This window comes from Ambystoma mexicanum, chromosome 8 (assembly GCF_040938575.1).
Source record: "Ambystoma mexicanum isolate Mex_15411 chromosome 8, UKY_AmexF1_1, whole genome shotgun sequence".
Taxonomy (NCBI): Eukaryota; Metazoa; Chordata; class Amphibia; order Caudata; family Ambystomatidae; genus Ambystoma; species Ambystoma mexicanum.
In genome coordinates this window covers 1,690,196,550-1,690,214,240 of record NC_090929.1, presented here as the reverse complement: position 1 = coordinate 1,690,214,240, position 17,691 = coordinate 1,690,196,550, and the positions used below count along the sequence as shown (strand labels likewise).

General features: G+C 48.8%; 1 protein-coding gene across 1 annotated transcript in view; it reads left to right on the top strand.

The window, feature by feature from the left end:
* The window catches only part of LOC138473331 (salivary glue protein Sgs-3-like), a 283,493-nt gene that overhangs the window by 179,476 nt on the left and 86,326 nt on the right, over nucleotides 1-17,691 (top strand). The window contains exons 4-6 of the mRNA XM_069611998.1: nucleotides 3,512-3,538; nucleotides 5,097-5,123; nucleotides 11,765-11,791. Of these exons, the coding sequence (XP_069468099.1) occupies nucleotides 3,512-3,538; nucleotides 5,097-5,123; nucleotides 11,765-11,791 (81 nt within the window). The remainder of the gene's footprint in view (nucleotides 1-3,511; nucleotides 3,539-5,096; nucleotides 5,124-11,764; nucleotides 11,792-17,691) is intronic.

Here is a 17,691-nt window from a genome sequence, read left to right as displayed (position 1 = left end):
GAGGAGAGAAGGAAAGTGTGGAGTCAAAGATGACCCTGGTTTTTTTTAGCCTCATAAGTGGGAGCAGGAAGAGGGCCAAGAGAGGCTGGCCAGAGAGCGACAGGAAAGGAGGGAGCAAGTATGCCGATGGGGAGAATCTCAGTCTTACTGGCATTAAGGCAGAAATCATTGGTGGCATACCACTCCTGAATGGCGGACAGACAGTCACAGATGAGCGAAGGAGAAGAGGAGGCAGAAGGGAGTCTGAAAATGAGTTGAGTGTCATCTGCAAAGCACTGAAAGTTGGGAGAGAGTGGCAATGCAGTGGGCAAGAAGTACCAGATATTGGTTGAACAGCCAGGGAGTTAGGTTAGACCCCTGAAGAACACCACAGGTAGAGATAGAGATAGAGGAAGGAACCAAGTTGGACCTCGGAGGGTCAATTGGAGAGGAAGGAGATCAGGCAAGCCAGGGCCTGGTCAGTGATACCCAGGTTATTACGTAGAGGGTTGAGCAGGATGGCATGGTTGACCGTGTCAAAGGCAGAAGAGAAATCAAGTAAGATGAGGACACAGGGGGTGTTGGAGTGAAGGTTCGAGAGCAGGTCTTCACGGATGTTCAGGAGAGCAGTTTCCATGCTTATGGCAGCTCTGAAGCCAGACTGATCGTCTTGGAGACAACCAACAGATTCATTGTGAAGATGAATCTGGGAGATGGACAGCTTTTCCAGAAATTTGCCCAGGAAAGGAATGATAGATATTGGACGATAGTTAAGTGGGCAGAAAGAGTTGGCAGAGGGTTTCTTAAGGAGAGGGTGCACAAGGGAGTGCTTCTGGGGAGAGGGGAAGACTTGGAGGAACAGGGGTGAACCTGTTTTGACAAGACTTTCATAGATCAGACTTGTCTAGAAACCTCATCAAAGGAGGAGTGGGGAGAGGTGGCCAAAGAAGGGCCAGAGGCAGAGCTGGGAGTAGAGGGAGGAGGAGGAGAGGAAGAGAGAGAAGATAGGATATCCTGAGTTTTGGAGATGAAATGAGAAGCCCGAGCCCTGCAGAGGGCTTGGTAGGGGACAAGAGAGGTAGAGACTGCAGCAGGATTGGCCAGCTCGGCCAAGTTGTTAGATGCCGCAGAGATGCAGGCTTTGATGTGGGCTCTCTGTCACTTGGTGAGACAATGTCCAGCTCTACAAGGAGAAAGGATGGTCCTCTTTAAAAAAAAAAAAAAACATATGGCTGCAGAGATCCAAACAGTAGCAACGAGGAAGAGTCTGGAATGCACCTTTGTCGGGTCAATCGGCCTCATAGGTTATAGCTGTGGTTGGATGTTTAGCTGGCTTCCATCCATTTTGATAAGGTCAAAAGTTATTTGTTTAACTTATGGCATCCATAATGTTCTTATTTGTTATAAGACCAAAATCATGAATTGTACAATATGCCAGTAAGACTGCAGGGTCATTAGGGAAATTGCTCAGAGGGTTTTCCCATTCCTCCTGACCTGTGTTCCCTCCCATGTGATCCTCCCGTATATTGCCACCCAAAGGTCAGGATCAGGTAGCTGCTACCTTTCCCTGGCGACACGAGAAGGGGTCCAGGTCAGGGTTTTTGAGAGGACCACCTCTAATTCATCACATTACACTCAAAATGCAACTACATTCAACACAGTGGGCCTCATTATAACAAATGGGGAATGGGTTTAACGGCGACGGTAATGGTGTCGGTGCCGTTAAACCCACTCTGCAATATTGCGAGGGTCCCTCGCGGGACCCGCTGTGGATGTCTGGTTTATCCAGACGTCCACAGAGGGTTCCTCGAGGGAACGAGGGAGCTAACAACGGGCCCATTATGAGTGGGCCCGTTGTTAGCTCCCTCCCCATTCCCATTGAGCCCTATGGTGGCTCAAATGGGAATGGGGAAGGACCGTGTCCGGGTTCCCTGAAGGAGGAATTACCGTGCCCTCCAAACTCGGAATGGCCCGGTAATTCCTCATTCAGGGAACCCGGACACGGTTTTGGAGGCAACCATGGCGCCAATAGCGCCATGGCTACCTCCAAAGTCATAATGATGCCCAGTGGCTGCACTCAAAATGCAACTACATTCAACACAGTAGCTACACTCAAAATGCAACTAGATTCAGCACAGTGGTCTACACTCAAAATAAAACTAGATTCAGCACAGTGGGCTACACTCAAAATGCAATTGGATTCCACGCAGGGGCAACATTCAAGTGCAGTATTAAAAAAGTGGCAAGTTTTCAGAAATACAGCACTGGCTGTGCACCCAAATCTTCACACCTTATCTGATATTTGCAGCATGCAGGATTTGGTTTGGCAGGGTGCCCAGGGCAAACAGGCGAACAGGCAAACAGGTGAAAGAGGTGCCAGAGGAGGTGCCCTTTGCTGAAGCCCTCAGCCGACAAGGCTGTCTGGGGGTCACAGATCTAAAGTTCTTCCTGGAAGCAACAGCCAATCAGGGAGGGGGTGGGCATGTGAAGGAAGGAGGGGAAGCAGGTGGAGGAACAAGGAAGGCACGGATGCGTAGGAGAGCATGGGTAGCGCAGTGAAATGCAAAATAGGTGCAGTGCTAAGAAAGTAGCTCAGAGGGTCGCATGCCTTGGCTCTGAAGGAGGGTGTCCTTGCTCTCACGGATCTCTCGATGGGGAGGGGAGAGGGCTTCCCCGCACCGACTCTAGAAGCTGAGCTTCCTGGAAGCAACAGCCAATCCAGGAGAGCCGGAGTGTGAGGGGAGGAGAGGAAGCAGGCTGAGGACCAGGGGAGGCACAGATACCCATGAGTGTGTGGGTAGCGCAGTCAAATGAAAAAAAGATGCAAAAGTAACAAAGCAGCTCAGAGGGTCGCAGGCCTTACCGCTAGAGGAGGGGGTCCTTGCTCTCACGGATCTTCTGATAGAGAGAAGTGAATCAATGCTTCAAGAAAGTCTGGCGGGTGGAAGTGAGGTTCGGGGGGCGGGGGGGGGGGTGGAGAGGGCTTTCCTTGAGAGCACCATGCAAGGCCCAGGGTCCTGGGTAAGAGGCTTGAAAGGATGTGATAATACATGAGGTCCATTCTGCAAATGTAGGAGACCTCCCGCTGGGCCTCTGAACCATGGGCCTCTCTTGTGTGGGTACTCTTACCCTCTCTCCCATGCACCCACACCCCCTTCCTATCATCTCTCCTCATCCCCCACATCCCTTTGAAGCAAAATGCAAAGTAAATGCTAGAAAGCTTCCAGTATGGTGAGGGTCCTAGCAGTGCTTTGCACATGACAATCTCTGGCATATGATGTGCACCTGGCGCATGATCTGAGCCCCTGAGCAAAAGGAGTCAATAGCTGTCAAATATGGTGTGCATATCAGCATTTCATGGCAATACCTGGTAAATGATGTCAGTACCTTGGCAAGTGGCGGCCATGCCTGGACACCCGGAATCCATTTTCATTGTACAGAAGCAATGGTCTTGGGGAATGCTTTAATCATGACTGTCACTGCAGTGTGTTATATATCTATGGGTCACGTGCTTCTTTTTCTATCCCAACAGCTACCACAACAACAACCAAACACCCCAGTAAGTACAGCAAACCGCCTGAGAGCCGCTCTTTGTGGAAATTCTTGCGTTGTGTCCTTTGCACGTATATGGTATGCCGTTCACACTTTTTATCCATCATTCCATGTGTCTACAGATGCTTGAAGGATTTATTTGTTGAGTGTATTGGTTGCCATGGCTCCAGCTCTGCAGCCCCGCTGCATAGATTGATTTGGATATGACGCGCTGCCCTGTCCGCTACTTCGGTCCAAACAGCAGTAAAATCAATGCAGATTGTTTTACACCCCAAGCCTGCAATAGTGCAGGAACCTCTAACCACTCCCATGATCCTTCACCATTGCCTACACTACAAAGGGCAAATGGGAGTTGTAGTCCAAAACATCTGGAGAACCAAAGGTAGCAGACTCCTGCTGTACTGGCTCCCCACTCACCTGTCTCAAATATTGTCTCGTGGAGCAACTGTTTTCACAAGGGCTGGACGTGTGGAGGATACAGTGAAAGGAAGTGGAGTCGGCAGGAGAAGCGTCGGCCAGGTTTCTGGTGCGCTATTGTGCCCCTCTTGCCTTGTTGCTGCTTGGCATGATGGTACTTTCGCTGCCTCGGCTCTGGCGGCTAGATACAAGATTATGAGCATGCAGCACTATCAGCACACTCACGGCAGCTACATTAAAGATGATGGTGGGAAAAGAGTGCAGCTGGGATGGAAAACAGTGGCACCATTCAAAGCGCAGCTAGATTTAAAACGGAGTGCCCACTCGCACCGCAACAACATTCAACACAGTGGCTACACTCAAAATGCAGCTAGATTCAACACAGTGGCTGCACTCAAAATGCAACTAGATTCAACACAGTGGCTACACCCAAAATGTAACTAGATTCAACACAGTGGCTACACTCAAAATGCAGCTAGATTCAACACAGTGGCTGCACTCAAAATGCAACTAGATTCAACACAGTGGCTACACCCAAAATGTAACTAGATTCAACACAGTGGCTACACCCAAAATGTAACTAGATTCAACACAGTGGCTGCACTCAAAATGCAGCTAGATTCAACACAGTGGCTGCACTCAAAATGCAGCTAGATTCAACACAGTGGCTGCACTCAAAATGCAGCTAGATTCAACACAGTGGCTGCACTCAAAATGCAGCTAGATTCAAAACAGTGGCTACAACCAAAATGTAACTAGATTCAACATAGTGGCTGCACTGAAAATGCAACTAGACTCAACACAGTGGCTACACTCAGAATGCAACTAGATTCAACACAGTGGCTACACCCAAAATGCAATTAGATTCAACACAGTGGCTGCACATAAAATGCAACTAGATTGAGCACAGTGGCGACATTCATAATACAACTAGATTCAACACAGTTGCAAAATTCAAAGCACAGCTGGAATTAAGCTATTGGCTGCACTCAAAATGACACTAGATTCAACACAGTTGCTACACTCAAAATGCAATTAGCCATTTTCATTGTACAGAAGCAATGGTCTTGGTGAATGCTTTAATCATGACTGTCAATGCAGTGTGTTATATATCTATGGGTCACATGCTTTTTTTTCTATCCCAACAGCTACCACAACAACAACCAAACACCCCAGTAAGTACAGCAAACTGCCTGAGTGCTGCTGTGTGTACAACTTCTTGAATTGCATCCTTTGTACATTTAGGGTCTGCCGGGCACACTTCTCATATATCATCCATGTGTCTACGGGTGTTTGAAGCATTTATTTGTTGAGTGTATTGGTTGCCATGACTCCACCTCTGCAGCACCGCGACACAATACATTGGATATGACGCGCTGCCCTGTCCACTGCCTCGGCCCAAACAACGATAAAATAAATGCAGATTGTTTTACACTCCCATCCTGCAATAGTCCAGGAGTCTCCAACCACTCCCATTTTTCTTCACCGTTGCCTACACTACAACGGGCAAATGGGAGTTGTAGTCCAAAACATCTGGAGAGCCAAAGATAGCAAACTCCTGCTATAGTGGCTCCACACTGACCCGTCTGAAATATTGTCTCGTAGAGCAGATGTGCCCTAGTATTGTGTTGTATACAGGGTTTATTTCGGTGTTTATTCACAACACAACAGATGGGCAATAGAGAATGTGGAGATTTCCCAGTCGCTGGTGTCTCTCAAAGGCCTGGACGTGGTGATTGGGCTCGACTGAAAGGCTCGACTGAAAAGTACGGAAAAGAATATGTAGTGGCAGAATCAAAACAGAAAACCCCGGCAAGTGTTTTCAGGAGGATAGAGTGAACAACTGTATGGAAAGCAGCGTGAGTGGCTGACCCATGTTTTAATTGCGACAATCCTAGGTTGTGCTTCTACCGTCAGAGGTTGTAATGAAATGATATTTTATTTATATCGCACTCATACACAAGTGTTTTAGAGCGCGAGTAGGTCAGGCGAGTTGATTGATGGACGAGTGGAGTCGTTACTCGTTTCTGGAATGATTTGTGTAAGGGTAATTCTGAGGCACTACTGGCCTCATTACCATGTTTGGAGGTATTTCGGCTGTAACTGAATTACAGCCACGTTACTGTTGTTTTTTTACCACACCACCATACTTAGGCCTTAAGTGTGGGAGTGGGTGATAGAGTTTGGTAGTAGAAGACAAATGGTATGGGCAACATGGACGCTTGAAGAATCCTGCCCGTGTGCACCAGGGAGCGTACGCTGAGTGGAGTCTAGCAGAGGGAACTAGTGACCCCCAGGCTGAGTGGAGTCTAGTAGAGTGAACTAGTGACCCCCAGGCAGGGTGGAGTCTAGTAGAGTGGACTAGTGACCCCCAGGCTGAGTGGAGTCTAGTAGTGGACCGTTGACCCCCAGGCTGAGTAGAGTCTAGTAGAGGGAACTAGCGCTCCCCAGGCTGAGTGAAGTCTAGTAGAGTGAACTAGTGACCCCCAGGCAGGGTGGAGTCTAGTAGAGTGGACTAGTGACCCCAGGCTGAGTGGAATCTAGTAGTGGACCAGTGACCCCCAGGCTGAGTAGAGTCTAGTAGAGGGAACTAGCGCCCCCCAGGCTGAGTGAAGTCTAGTAGAGTGAACTAGTGTCCCCCAGGCAGAGTGTAGTCTAATAGGGTGAACTAGCGCCCCCCAGGCAGAGTGGAGTCTTGTAGAGTGAACTAGTTCCCCCCAGGCAGAGTGGAGTCTCGTAGAGTGAACCAGTGATCCCCAGGCTGAGTGGAGTCTAGTAGAGTGAACTAACGCCCCCCAGGCTGAGTGTAGTCTAGTAGAGGGAACTAGCGCACCCCAGGCAGAGTGGAGTCTAGTAGAGTGAACTAGCAACTCCCAGGCAGAGTGGAGTCTAGTAGAGGGAACTAGTGCCCCCCAGTCTGAGTGGAGTCTAGTAGAGTGAACTAGTGCCCCCCAGGCTGAGTAGAGTCTAGTAGAGTGAACTAGCACCCCCCCCCCCCAGGCAGAGTGGAGTCTAATAAAGGGAACTAGTGATCCCCATGCTGAGTGGAGTCTAGTAGAGGGAACTAGTGCCCCCCAGGCTGAGTGGAGTCTAGTAGAGTGAACTAGTGCCCCCCCAGGCTGAGTGGAGTCTAGTAGAGGGAACTAGTGCCCCCCAGGCTGAGTGGAGTCTAGTAGAGGGAACTAGTGCCCCCCAGGCTGAGTGGAGTCTAGTAGAGTGAACTAGTGCCCCCCAGGCTGAGTGGAGTCTAGTAGAGTGAACTAGTGCCCCCCAGGCTGAGTGGAGTCTAGTAGAGGGAACTAGTGCCTCCCAGGCGGAGTGGAGTCTAGTAGAGGGAACTAGCGCACCCCAGGCAGAGTGGGGTCTAGTAGAGGGAACTAGCGCACCCCAGGCTGAGTGGAGTCTAGTAGAGTGAACTAGCGACCCCCAGGCAGAGTGGAGACTAGTAGAGGGAACTAGTGCCCCCCAGGCTGAGTGAAGTCTAGTAGAGGGAACTAGTGACCCCCAGGCTGAGTGGAGTCTAGTAGAGGGAACTAGTGACCCCCAGGCTGAGTGGAGTCTAGTAGAGCGAACTAGTGCCCTCCAGGCTGAGTGGAGTCTAGTAGAGTGAACTAGTGCCCCCCAGGCTGAGTGGAGTCTAGTAGAGGGAACTAGCGCACCCCAGGCAGAGTGGGGTCTAGTAGAGGGAACTAGCGCACCCCAGGCTGAGTGGAGTCTAGTAGAGTGAACTAGCGACCCCCAGGCAGAGTGGAGACTAGTAGAGGGAACTAGTGCCCCCCAGGCTGAGTGGAGTCTAGCAGAGTGAACTAGCATCCCCCAGGCAGAGTGGAGTCTAGTAGAGGGAACTAGTGACCCCCAGGCTGAGTGAAGTCTAGTAGTGACCCCCAGGCTGAGTGGAGTCTAGTAGAGGGAATTAGTGCCCTCCAGGCTGAGTGGAGTCTAGTAGAGTGAACTAGTGCCCCCCAGGCTGAGTGGAGTCTAGTAGAGGGAACTAGTGACCCCCAGGCTGAGTGGAGTCTAGTAGAGTGAACTAGTGACGCCCAGGCAGAGTTTAGTCTAGTAAAGTGAACTAGTGCCCCCCAGGCTGAGTGGAGTCTAGTAGAGTGAACTAGCACCCCCCAGGCAGAGTGAAGTCTAGCAGAGTGAACTAGTGACCCCCAGGCCGATTGGTGTCTAGTAGAGTGAACTAGTGACCCCCAGGCAGAGTGGAGTCTAATAAAGGGAACTAGTGATCCCCATGCTGAGTGGAGTCTAGTAGAGTGAACTAGCGCCCCCAGGCAGGGTGGAGTCTAGTAGAGTGAACTAGTGACCCCCAGGCTGAGTGGAGTCTAGTAGAGGGAACTAGCGCCCCCCAGGCTGAGTGGAGTCTAGTAGAGGGAACTAGCGCCCCCCAGGCTGAGTGGAGTCTAGTAGAGGGAACTAGCGCCCCCCAGGCTGAGTGGAGTCTAGTAGAGGGAACTAGTGACCCCCAGGCTGAGTGGAGTCTAGTAGAGGGAACTAGTGCCCCCAAAGGCTGAGTGGAGTCTAGTAGAGGGAACTAGTGCCCCCCCCCCAGCTGAGTGGAGTCTAGTAGGGTGAACTAGCTCCCCCAGACAGAGTGGAGTCTAGTAGAGGGAACTAGCGCCCCCCAGGCTGAGTGGAATCTTGTAGAGTGGACTAGTGCCCCCAGGCTGAGTAGAATCTAGTAGAGTGAACTAGCGCCCCCCAGGCAGAGTGGAGTCTAGTAGAGTGAACTAGCGCCCCCCATGCAGAGTGGAGTCTAGTAGAAGAAACTAGCGCCCCCCAGGCAGAGTGGAGTCTAGTAGAGTGGACTAGTGCCCCCAGGCTGAGTGGAGTCTAGTAGAGGGAACTAGCACCCCCCCCCAGGCTGAGTGGAGTCTAGTAGAGTGAACTGGTTCCCCCCAGGCAGAGTGAAGTCTAGCAGAGTGAACTAGTGACCCCCAGGCCGATTGGTGTCTAGTAGAGTGAACTAGTGACCCCCAGGCAGAGTGGAGTCTAGTAGAGGGAACTAGCGCACCCCAGGCTGAGTGAAGTCTAGTAGAGTAAACTAGCATCCCCCAGGCTGAGTGGAGTCTAGTGGAGTGAAATAGCACCCCCAGGCTGAGTGGAGTCTAGTAGAGGGAACTAGCGCTCCCCAGGCTGAGTTGAGTCTGGTTGAGAGAACTAGCAACCTCAGGGCTGAGTGGAGTCTAGTAGAGTGAACTAGCGCCCCCCAGGCTGAGTGGAGTCTAGTAGAGCGAACTAGTGCCCCCCAGGCAGAGTGGAGTCTAGTGGAGTGAACTAGCGCCCCCCAGGCTGAGTGGAGTCTAGTAGAGGGAACTAGCGCACCCCAGGCTGAGTGGAGTCTAGTAGAGGGAACTAGTGCCCCCCAGGCAGAGTGGAGTCTAGTGGAGTGAACTAGCGCGCCCCCCAGGCTGAGTGGAGTCTAATAGAGGGAACTAGCGCACCCCAGGCTGAGTGGAGTCTAGTAAAGGGAACTAGTGCCCCCCAGGCTGAGTGGAGTCTAGTGGAGTGAACTAGCACCCCCAGGCTGAGTGGAGTCTAGTAGAGGGAACTAGCGCCCCCCAGACTGAGTGGAGTCTAGTAGAGTGAACTGGTTCCCCCCAGGCAGAGTGAAGTCTAGCAGAGTGAACTAGTGACCCCCAGGCCGATTGGCGTCTAGTAGAGTGAACTAGTGACCCCCGGGCAGAGTGGAGTCTAGTAGAGGGAACTAGCGCACCCCAGGCTGAGTGAAGTCTAGTAGAGTAAACTAGCATCCCCCAGGCTAAGTGGAGTCTAGTGGAGTGAACTAGCACCCCCAGGCTGAGTGGAGTCTAGTAGAGGGAACTAGCATCCCCCAGGCTGAGTGGAGTCTGGTTGAGAGAACTATCAACATCAGGGCTGAGTGGAGTCTAGTAGAGTGAACTAGCGCCCCCCAGGCTGAGTGGAGTCTAGTAGAGGGAACTAGTGCCCCCCAGGCAGAGTGGAGTCTAGTGGAGTGAACTAGCGCCCCCCAGGCTGAGTGGAGTCTAGTAGAGGGAACTAGCGCACCCCAGGCTGAGTAGAGTCTAGTAGAGGGAACTAGTGCCCCCCAGGCAGAGTGGAGTCTAGTGGAGTGAACTAGCGCCCCCCCAGGCTGAGTGGAGTCTAATAGAGGGAACTAGCGCACCCCAGGCTGAGTGGAGTCTAGTAAAGGGAACTAGCGCACCCCAGGCTGAGTGGAGACTAGTAGAGGGAACTAGCGCCCCCCAGGCTGAGTGGAGTCTAGTAGAGGGAACTAGTGCCCCCCAGGCAGAGTGGAGTCTAGTGGAGTGAACTAGCGCCCCCCAGGCTGAGTGGAGTCTAGTAGAGGGAACTAGCGCACCCCAGGCTGAGTAGAGTCTAGTAGAGGGAACTAGTGCCCCCCAGGCAGAGTGGAGTCTAGTGGAGTGAACTAGCGCCCCCCCAGGCTGAGTGGAGTCTAATAGAGGGAACTAGCGCACCCCAGGCTGAGTGGAGTCTAGTAAAGGGAACTAGCGCACCCCAGGCAGAGTGGAGTCTAGTAGAAGAAACTAGTGCCCCCCAGGCTGAGTGGAGTCTAGTGGAGTGAACTAGCACCCCCAGGCTGAGTGGAGTCTAGTAGAGGGAACTAGCGCCCCCCAGACTGAGTGGAGTCTAGTAGAGTGAACTGGTTCCCCCCAGGCAGAGTGAAGTCTAGCAGAGTGAACTAGTGACCCCCAGGCCGATTGGCGTCTAGTAGAGTGAACTAGTGACCCCCGGGCAGAGTGGAGTCTAGTAGAGGGAACTAGCGCACCCCAGGCTGAGTGAAGTCTAGTAGAGTAAACTAGCATCCCCCAGGCTAAGTGGAGTCTAGTGGAGTGAACTAGCACCCCCAGGCTGAGTGGAGTCTAGTAGAGGGAACTAGCATCCCCCAGGCTGAGTGGAGTCTGGTTGAGAGAACTATCAACATCAGGGCTGAGTGGAGTCTAGTAGAGTGAACTAGCGCCCCCCAGGCTGAGTGGAGTCTAGTAGAGGGAACTAGTGCCCCCCCAGGCAGAGTGGAGTCTAGTGGAGTGAACTAGCGCACCCCAGGCTGAGTAGAGTCTAGTAGAGGGAACTAGTGCCCCCCAGGCAGAGTGGAGTCTAGTGGTGTGAACTAGCGCCCCCCCAGGCTGAGTGGAGTCTAATAGAGGGAACTAGCGCACCCCAGGCTGAGTGGAGTCTAGTAAAGGGAACTAGCGCACCCCAGGCTGAGTGGAGTCGAGTAAAGGGAACTAGTGCACCCCAGGCTGAGTGGAGTCTAGTAAAGGGAACTAGCGCACCCCAGGCTGAGTGGAGTCGAGTAAAGGGAACTAGTGCCCCCCAGCTGAAGTTCTCAGTCTCTGCTGTTGGCGCGAGTCTAAAGCGCGTAGCCACGTTCATGTGCGTGCTTCCTCACCCACACCTGCGCTGCAGCTGGTAGAGGCTATGTGTGATCAAGTTTAAGGGCACTGCTGAGGTGGTCTCAGAACTCCCCTTATTGACCACTCGTTTTAGTTTTAGTGCCCCAGGAAGAGGAATGTAATCAGCTGGTAGCCAACATTTATATCTCCAGCGGTCTGTCGGATCAACTTTTTTTTACAAAATGTATTTATTGAGGAAATATTTTTCATTAAGTTCCTTAGTTTTTATCAATTTAAGAGTGGGTGGTAAATTACTGCCGGCGGTATTTGGCATTTTCCACTAACAGTACGCTAGCTTTCCATTCTGCAGTGAGGTGTCTAGCATATGCAGCAGGGACTTAGTAAAGTGTGCTTATAAAAAAAAGTAGGCCTGTGCAATGACATTTTTAATTGTGTGGTTTTTTCCTTCCTAACAGCAACAAGGCCAACATCTAAACAGCCAGGTAAGTGCACGTGTCATCCGAAGCCCTCCTAAGTTACATATTCTCGAGGGAGAGTGTTAGGAAAGAGATGCAGGCACCCGTGGGGGGAGAGAGAGCACATCCAACTGTTTACAATTCCATTTTAAAGAGAAACCCTCGCCATGGGAACAGCAATGCACGTGCATCTGCGTGCATTTGCATCTGTGCATTTACAGCGGCTTTGTTGATTTTTCAGGAAACATACACAACACATGTAAAAAGAGTAAGGGGGGTATAGAAAAAAATAAAAAGGGAGAAAGGCATCAGTGGCCTGTTCCCCGTTTTTAGTTTTCGCTATTAGGGGGTGTTAAAAGCACCACCTATAAAGCCCCAAGCTATTCATGTGGAGCTAGGAAGCATGGAGCAGGTGGCATGTAGCAGTGCCACACAGCCTGCCATCTGGTTGGTGTTGTGTCTTTCCCACGGACGCCCATTGCCATGCTAAAGCCTGTGCGACTCCCCTCCCCGTCCCTGCCACTCTTTGCCCAAACCTCCCCCATTGCAGACTCTTTTATAGTGTAGTCAGTCCAGCGTGTATGGGCACCTAATTCACACTAGTGGGAGTAGGAAAATGAAGCATGACCTCACAGTCGTTTAACTCTTGACTCACCACAGTGTGAGAGCTCTGTACATCCCCTCCCATCACTGGAAGCACAGATGGAGGTTGTTTTAGTACATCTGGCGACTGTTTTTGAATGTGGGGCCGAAGCATACACTTTTTTTCACCCGGTGGGCCGGCGAGCCAAAAGTCAACACCCTCACCCAAAGCAGTATATTCAAAATCGATGGTGTGTGACCTTTGACACAATAGCATCACTGGCAGTGATAGCCATGCAGTCCCAAAGTTAGCTTTTGGTGCCAGGGACAGTGATGAAAGGTTAGTTTCTTGTGATTTCTTCCACCAGTGTGTACGTGTTGATATTTTTCTGAAACAGTAGGGGCGACCGAGCGTAGTGAGGGAACTATAACGATCTAAGGAGGGTTTTGGGGCTGAAATGGTGCATTTTACAGCAGGAAAAGTGACCAAAAAGCCATAAATTTACAATCAGTTCTAAAGGGGAACATGTACATTCCATGTCACCAACAGCAGACAAGAACATTGTAGAACACAACACATTTTAATGATCAATGTGTCCGCAGTGTAAGACAGCACTGTCACTGATGTAACACATTGGCATGCTGGTTGTGCCCAAAATATGCCTCTGTAGCAACATGTCATAGGTGACTTGTCCAGGGGGCACCAGAAAACAGTAACAGTCCTCTGCCCCGGCCCAGAAATAAAATTACTCAGGTCCACGGACCCGCCAAATATTGAACACATTCCTACAAGAATGGATCACCATATGTATCAATAATATCCTTGGGTATAGATCCATATTGTGAAATTACTATGAGTGGCAGCAGACGTCCAAGGCCAAATGATAATGTTATTGTATATAGCACTTATACTAAAGCTCTTTTTTATAGAAGAAATATGCATACAATATCCCCCAACCTGTGTTGGTACTCATTTACCGACCTAAGAAGGATGAAAGGCTGAGATGGCCTTGCTGGGATTCGAACATGCAGATCACACACACAGCGCAGCATTAGACTCTCAACCCACTGAGCTATCATCGGGTCTGTGGACCCGATTAATTTATTTATTTCTCCAATGTTGGGCCCAACATTGCAGAAATAAATAAATAAATCGGGTCCACGGACCCGACAAACATTGAACAAATAAATAAATAAACTGGGCCGTGGCTTGCAAAAAAAAAAAAAACAGAAAGAAAAGAAAACTTACCAGGCCTCGCTCGGTCACCGGCGTGATACTGGGCTGGGCTGGGCTGGGCTGGGCTGGGCTGCTAGCTGGAACAGAAGTGTGAAGGTGGTGCCGCTGGCACGTATACCTCACCTTCACTCCACCCATATGTGATTTCCATTGGCTGATGGAAATACTGTGACCATGCAAGGCTTTCTTTTTTTTTTTACTATGACGTACCTTGCATGGCAACAGTATTTCCATTGGCTGTTTCTCAGCCAATGGAAATCACAGTGTCCAGTTAAAGTATCGAAAAAAAAGGATCGTATGACCTTTTATTCGAAAGTCGAATGGGTCGAAAAAAAAGGGTCGAATTTTTATTTATTTATATATATATATGTTTTAGTTTGGTTTGGTAAAAAAACGTTTTTTTAATAAAGAAAACAAGGGGTTGGGGGAACCACCCCATAAAAACAAAATCAACCCTTTTTTCGACCCATAACTGTCCAAAAAAGGCATTCGATCCTTTTGTTTTCGATAGTTTAACCTAGAACCAGAAATCACAACCCATGCCGGCTTGGTCCTTTGAGATTTCCTTTCTTTGTCTGTACAGTCTCACGAGCTACATGAAATGGCTCGGAGGGCCGCATTGTAGCACACGGGCCGTATGTTGGACAACCTTGGTGTAGATTATGGTTACTCATCTGCCCCTCCAGATGTTTTGGAATGCGCCTTCCATGATCCTTTGCATTTGACTGTGCTGGCTAAGGTTTCCCAAAACATTCGGAGAGCCACATATTGATTGACCATGGTGATCAAGGCTGGCTACAGGCAGCTATGTGAAGTGTTTAATTACACGCAGGGAGACGTGATTTATAGGCAAGCTATTTATTTACATTAATAGCTAAGTGAAAGTGAATTGGCCCCACCGACCGTGGAAAGCAACTGACATGAGACGCGTTTGAAACTCGCATTCCAAACATACGTCTTTATGTTCTATTCACCCTTCCATCACGGGAGCTCGCGAAGGGTCCCGTGATGAAATGATGAAAGGACATTACACATCTCCCTTCCTTAGTCTCTTGTTGTTTATGGAACACAGTCTAGTAGGCTTCTTCTACATCTCCCTTCCTTAGTCTCTTGCCGTTCATGGAATACAGTCTAGTAGGCTTCTTCTGTATCCTCAGTAATATCAGACAAAATCCTTCATGCGGTTTGGTTTGCGGATCACTCTCCCTGTTCTTGACATATGCAGAGGATCTGGTTTAGATGTTGGCAAGGAAATTTTTGACATTACATTTCTATTCAACCTAGATCTCACATGCTGAACATTCCTTTTCATTCTTTCATTGTCACCCCTACTGAGTTGCTCCTTGTGTTCCATTTCACCAGTATTTACATCCTTACTTGACTCCATCACACATACTCTCTCCATATTCCAGACTCTACCATCTTGCACTCTCACCGCATGTCTAAAAACCTCAATCACACTCACTGGTTTGGACCATTTTCAGGGTCCATCTCTTAGTACAGGGGGGAGTTTAATTCTCACCAGACCCCCCACTCTGGGAACCTTGTTTCTTTTCCTTTTGCTCATTAGACTATTGTGAGCTGCCTTGTTCCTCAGCTGGATTTTCCTAATACTCTCTACTGCCTCTCCAAAATCTTTTCTTACTATGGTCTCCCTCTCCAACCAAGATGGTGTCAATTTGGTGTTTGCTCTGCGCCCTCTACTTAACTCAAAAGGTGATAGACCAGTAGTACTATGGGGAGTAAAACGGTGAGCAATTATTTTTCTTTTCACCGCTTCTTCCCAGTTGAGCCCATTTGACCAAGCCCACCGAATAGCATCCTTGAGCACCTTATTGAATCTCTGAACCACCCCATTGGTTTGTGGGTGGTATATTGCACTAGTTTTGTGCACAATGGAATTACTGGTGCAGAACATTTCCATCTCTTTTGACCTGAATTGGACACCATTATCAGTTAATATGCTTCTTGGGAAACCCTCTCTAGTGCATATCTCTGACAAAAAATCTATCACTATTTTAGCACTCATATGAGGTTTGATTAAAACTTCTACCCATCTGGTCAGAAGGTCAATGACCACCAAGCAAAATTGTTGTTTACCATCACAATGAATAGGCCCTAGTATGTCCATGCCTACTTCATCCCATACTTTCCCTGGAATATTCGTTATCACCATAGGGTAATTCGCACTCACACACGCCCTGTCACTCTGATTACAAAGGATACATTCTCTGATGGTTCTCTCGATTTGCAGGTCACATCCTGGCCACCAGAAATCATCGCGTATTCTCTGTTTAGTCTTCACAATTCCTTGATGGCCTTCGTGGCCCAGATCGATGATTCTTTGTCTTAGACCTGTAGGTGGAATTATTCGATCTCCTCTCATAATTCTGTCACTCGCTACGTTGAGTTCATCTGCAACTCTCCAGTATTCGATGAGACCGAACCCTTCAAACATAACTTTCTTCAAACTTCCATTGCTTCGTTTAATTTGTTTCAACTGTTTTATGCTATCATCTTGTCTCTCCGCTTCTTCCCACTCAGTTTTGGATATGGAAAGCGCTTCAACGTTCAAAACAACTTCAGGATTGTTTTCACTTTCATTGTCTACTTCAGAATTGTTGGTAAGTCGCGACAGACAATCAGCAGCACGATTCTTCACTCCTGGTACATATCGTACTGTACAGTTGTACTCTTGCAGAAGTACAACCCATCTTTTAATTCTGTTAGATACATTGTCCAAACCTTTATTCATAATGACATGTATCAATGGTTTGTGGTCAGTGCGAATCTCCACCTCCACTCCCCAGATGAAATTCCTGAACTTTTCTGTTGCCCACTTGATGGCCAGTATTTCCTTTTCTATTGCAGCATACGACCTTTCTGCACCCTTTAACAATCTAGATGCAAACGCGATAAGAACTTCTTTTCCTTCAACTTCTTGTGTGACAACAGCTCCTAACCCTAGGTTGCTTGCATCTGTTGTTATTATAGTCTTCCTCCCACTCTTGAAATTCTTCAATGATGGTGCTCTGTTTAATTCTGATTTGATATTTTCAAATTCTTCTTCGCACTCCCTGTTCCATTCAAATGACTTCTTCTTTAGAAGTTCACGTAGCGGAACAGTATGTATGGCAAAATCCTTTATAAACTTAGAATAGTACTCTGCCATTCCAATGAACGTACGCACGCCCTCCTTTGACTCTGGTCTTGGCATGTTCATTATGGCATCAGCAAGTTGTTTCCTTGGTTTTATGCCGCTAGCAGATATGGTATGTCCTAAATATTCGATTTCGCTACGATTTATATTACATTTATCTCTACTAAGGGTCATACCTGCTTCATATAACTTCTTGTAGACATGTTGTAATCTTTCATTATGCACCTTCTGGTTTATGGCGTGTACCAGTATGTCATCTTGAAAACAAATAATCCCTTCGTCACCTTCAAATAGTTTGTGCATGATTCTCTGAAATACTGAAGCAGCTGACACCAACCCAAATGGCAATCTTCTGTATTGATACAGCCCATCAGGCGTGATAAAGGCTGTCATTTTCTTAGAATCCCTATGAAGTTTAACCTGATGGTATGCTGATGTTAGATTCAGAGTGGAAAAATACTTCGAGGGTCCAATAGTGGATACAATCTCTTGAATATTGGGGAGTGGATGTCTGTCCGGGATCACGCACTTATTTAATTCTCTCATGTCTACACATATTCTCACTTTTCCGGATTTTTTTCTTAATACAACTAACGGTGAAACCCATTCACTGGCATCTATTCTCTCGATGATTTTCTGATCTTCCAATAATTTAATCTCCTTTCTTACTTCTTCTCTCATTGAAAGCGGGATGTTGCGTAACTTCTGCGCAACAGGAACATGTCCTGGCTTCATTTTGATCTCATGAACAAACCCACGCAGACATCCGATGTCTTTCCTGAAAATTTCTTTCACCATATCAGCTTCCTTGGCGACTTCTTTGTTTCCTTGAAGTCTTCCAGCGTTGTTTTCAACTGAATATACAGACTCATCCGACGCAGCATCCAACTTCACTTTGAGTTTGCATTGGCGGGTCCAACTTAACAAAGGCGTTCTCCCCTTCTTTGT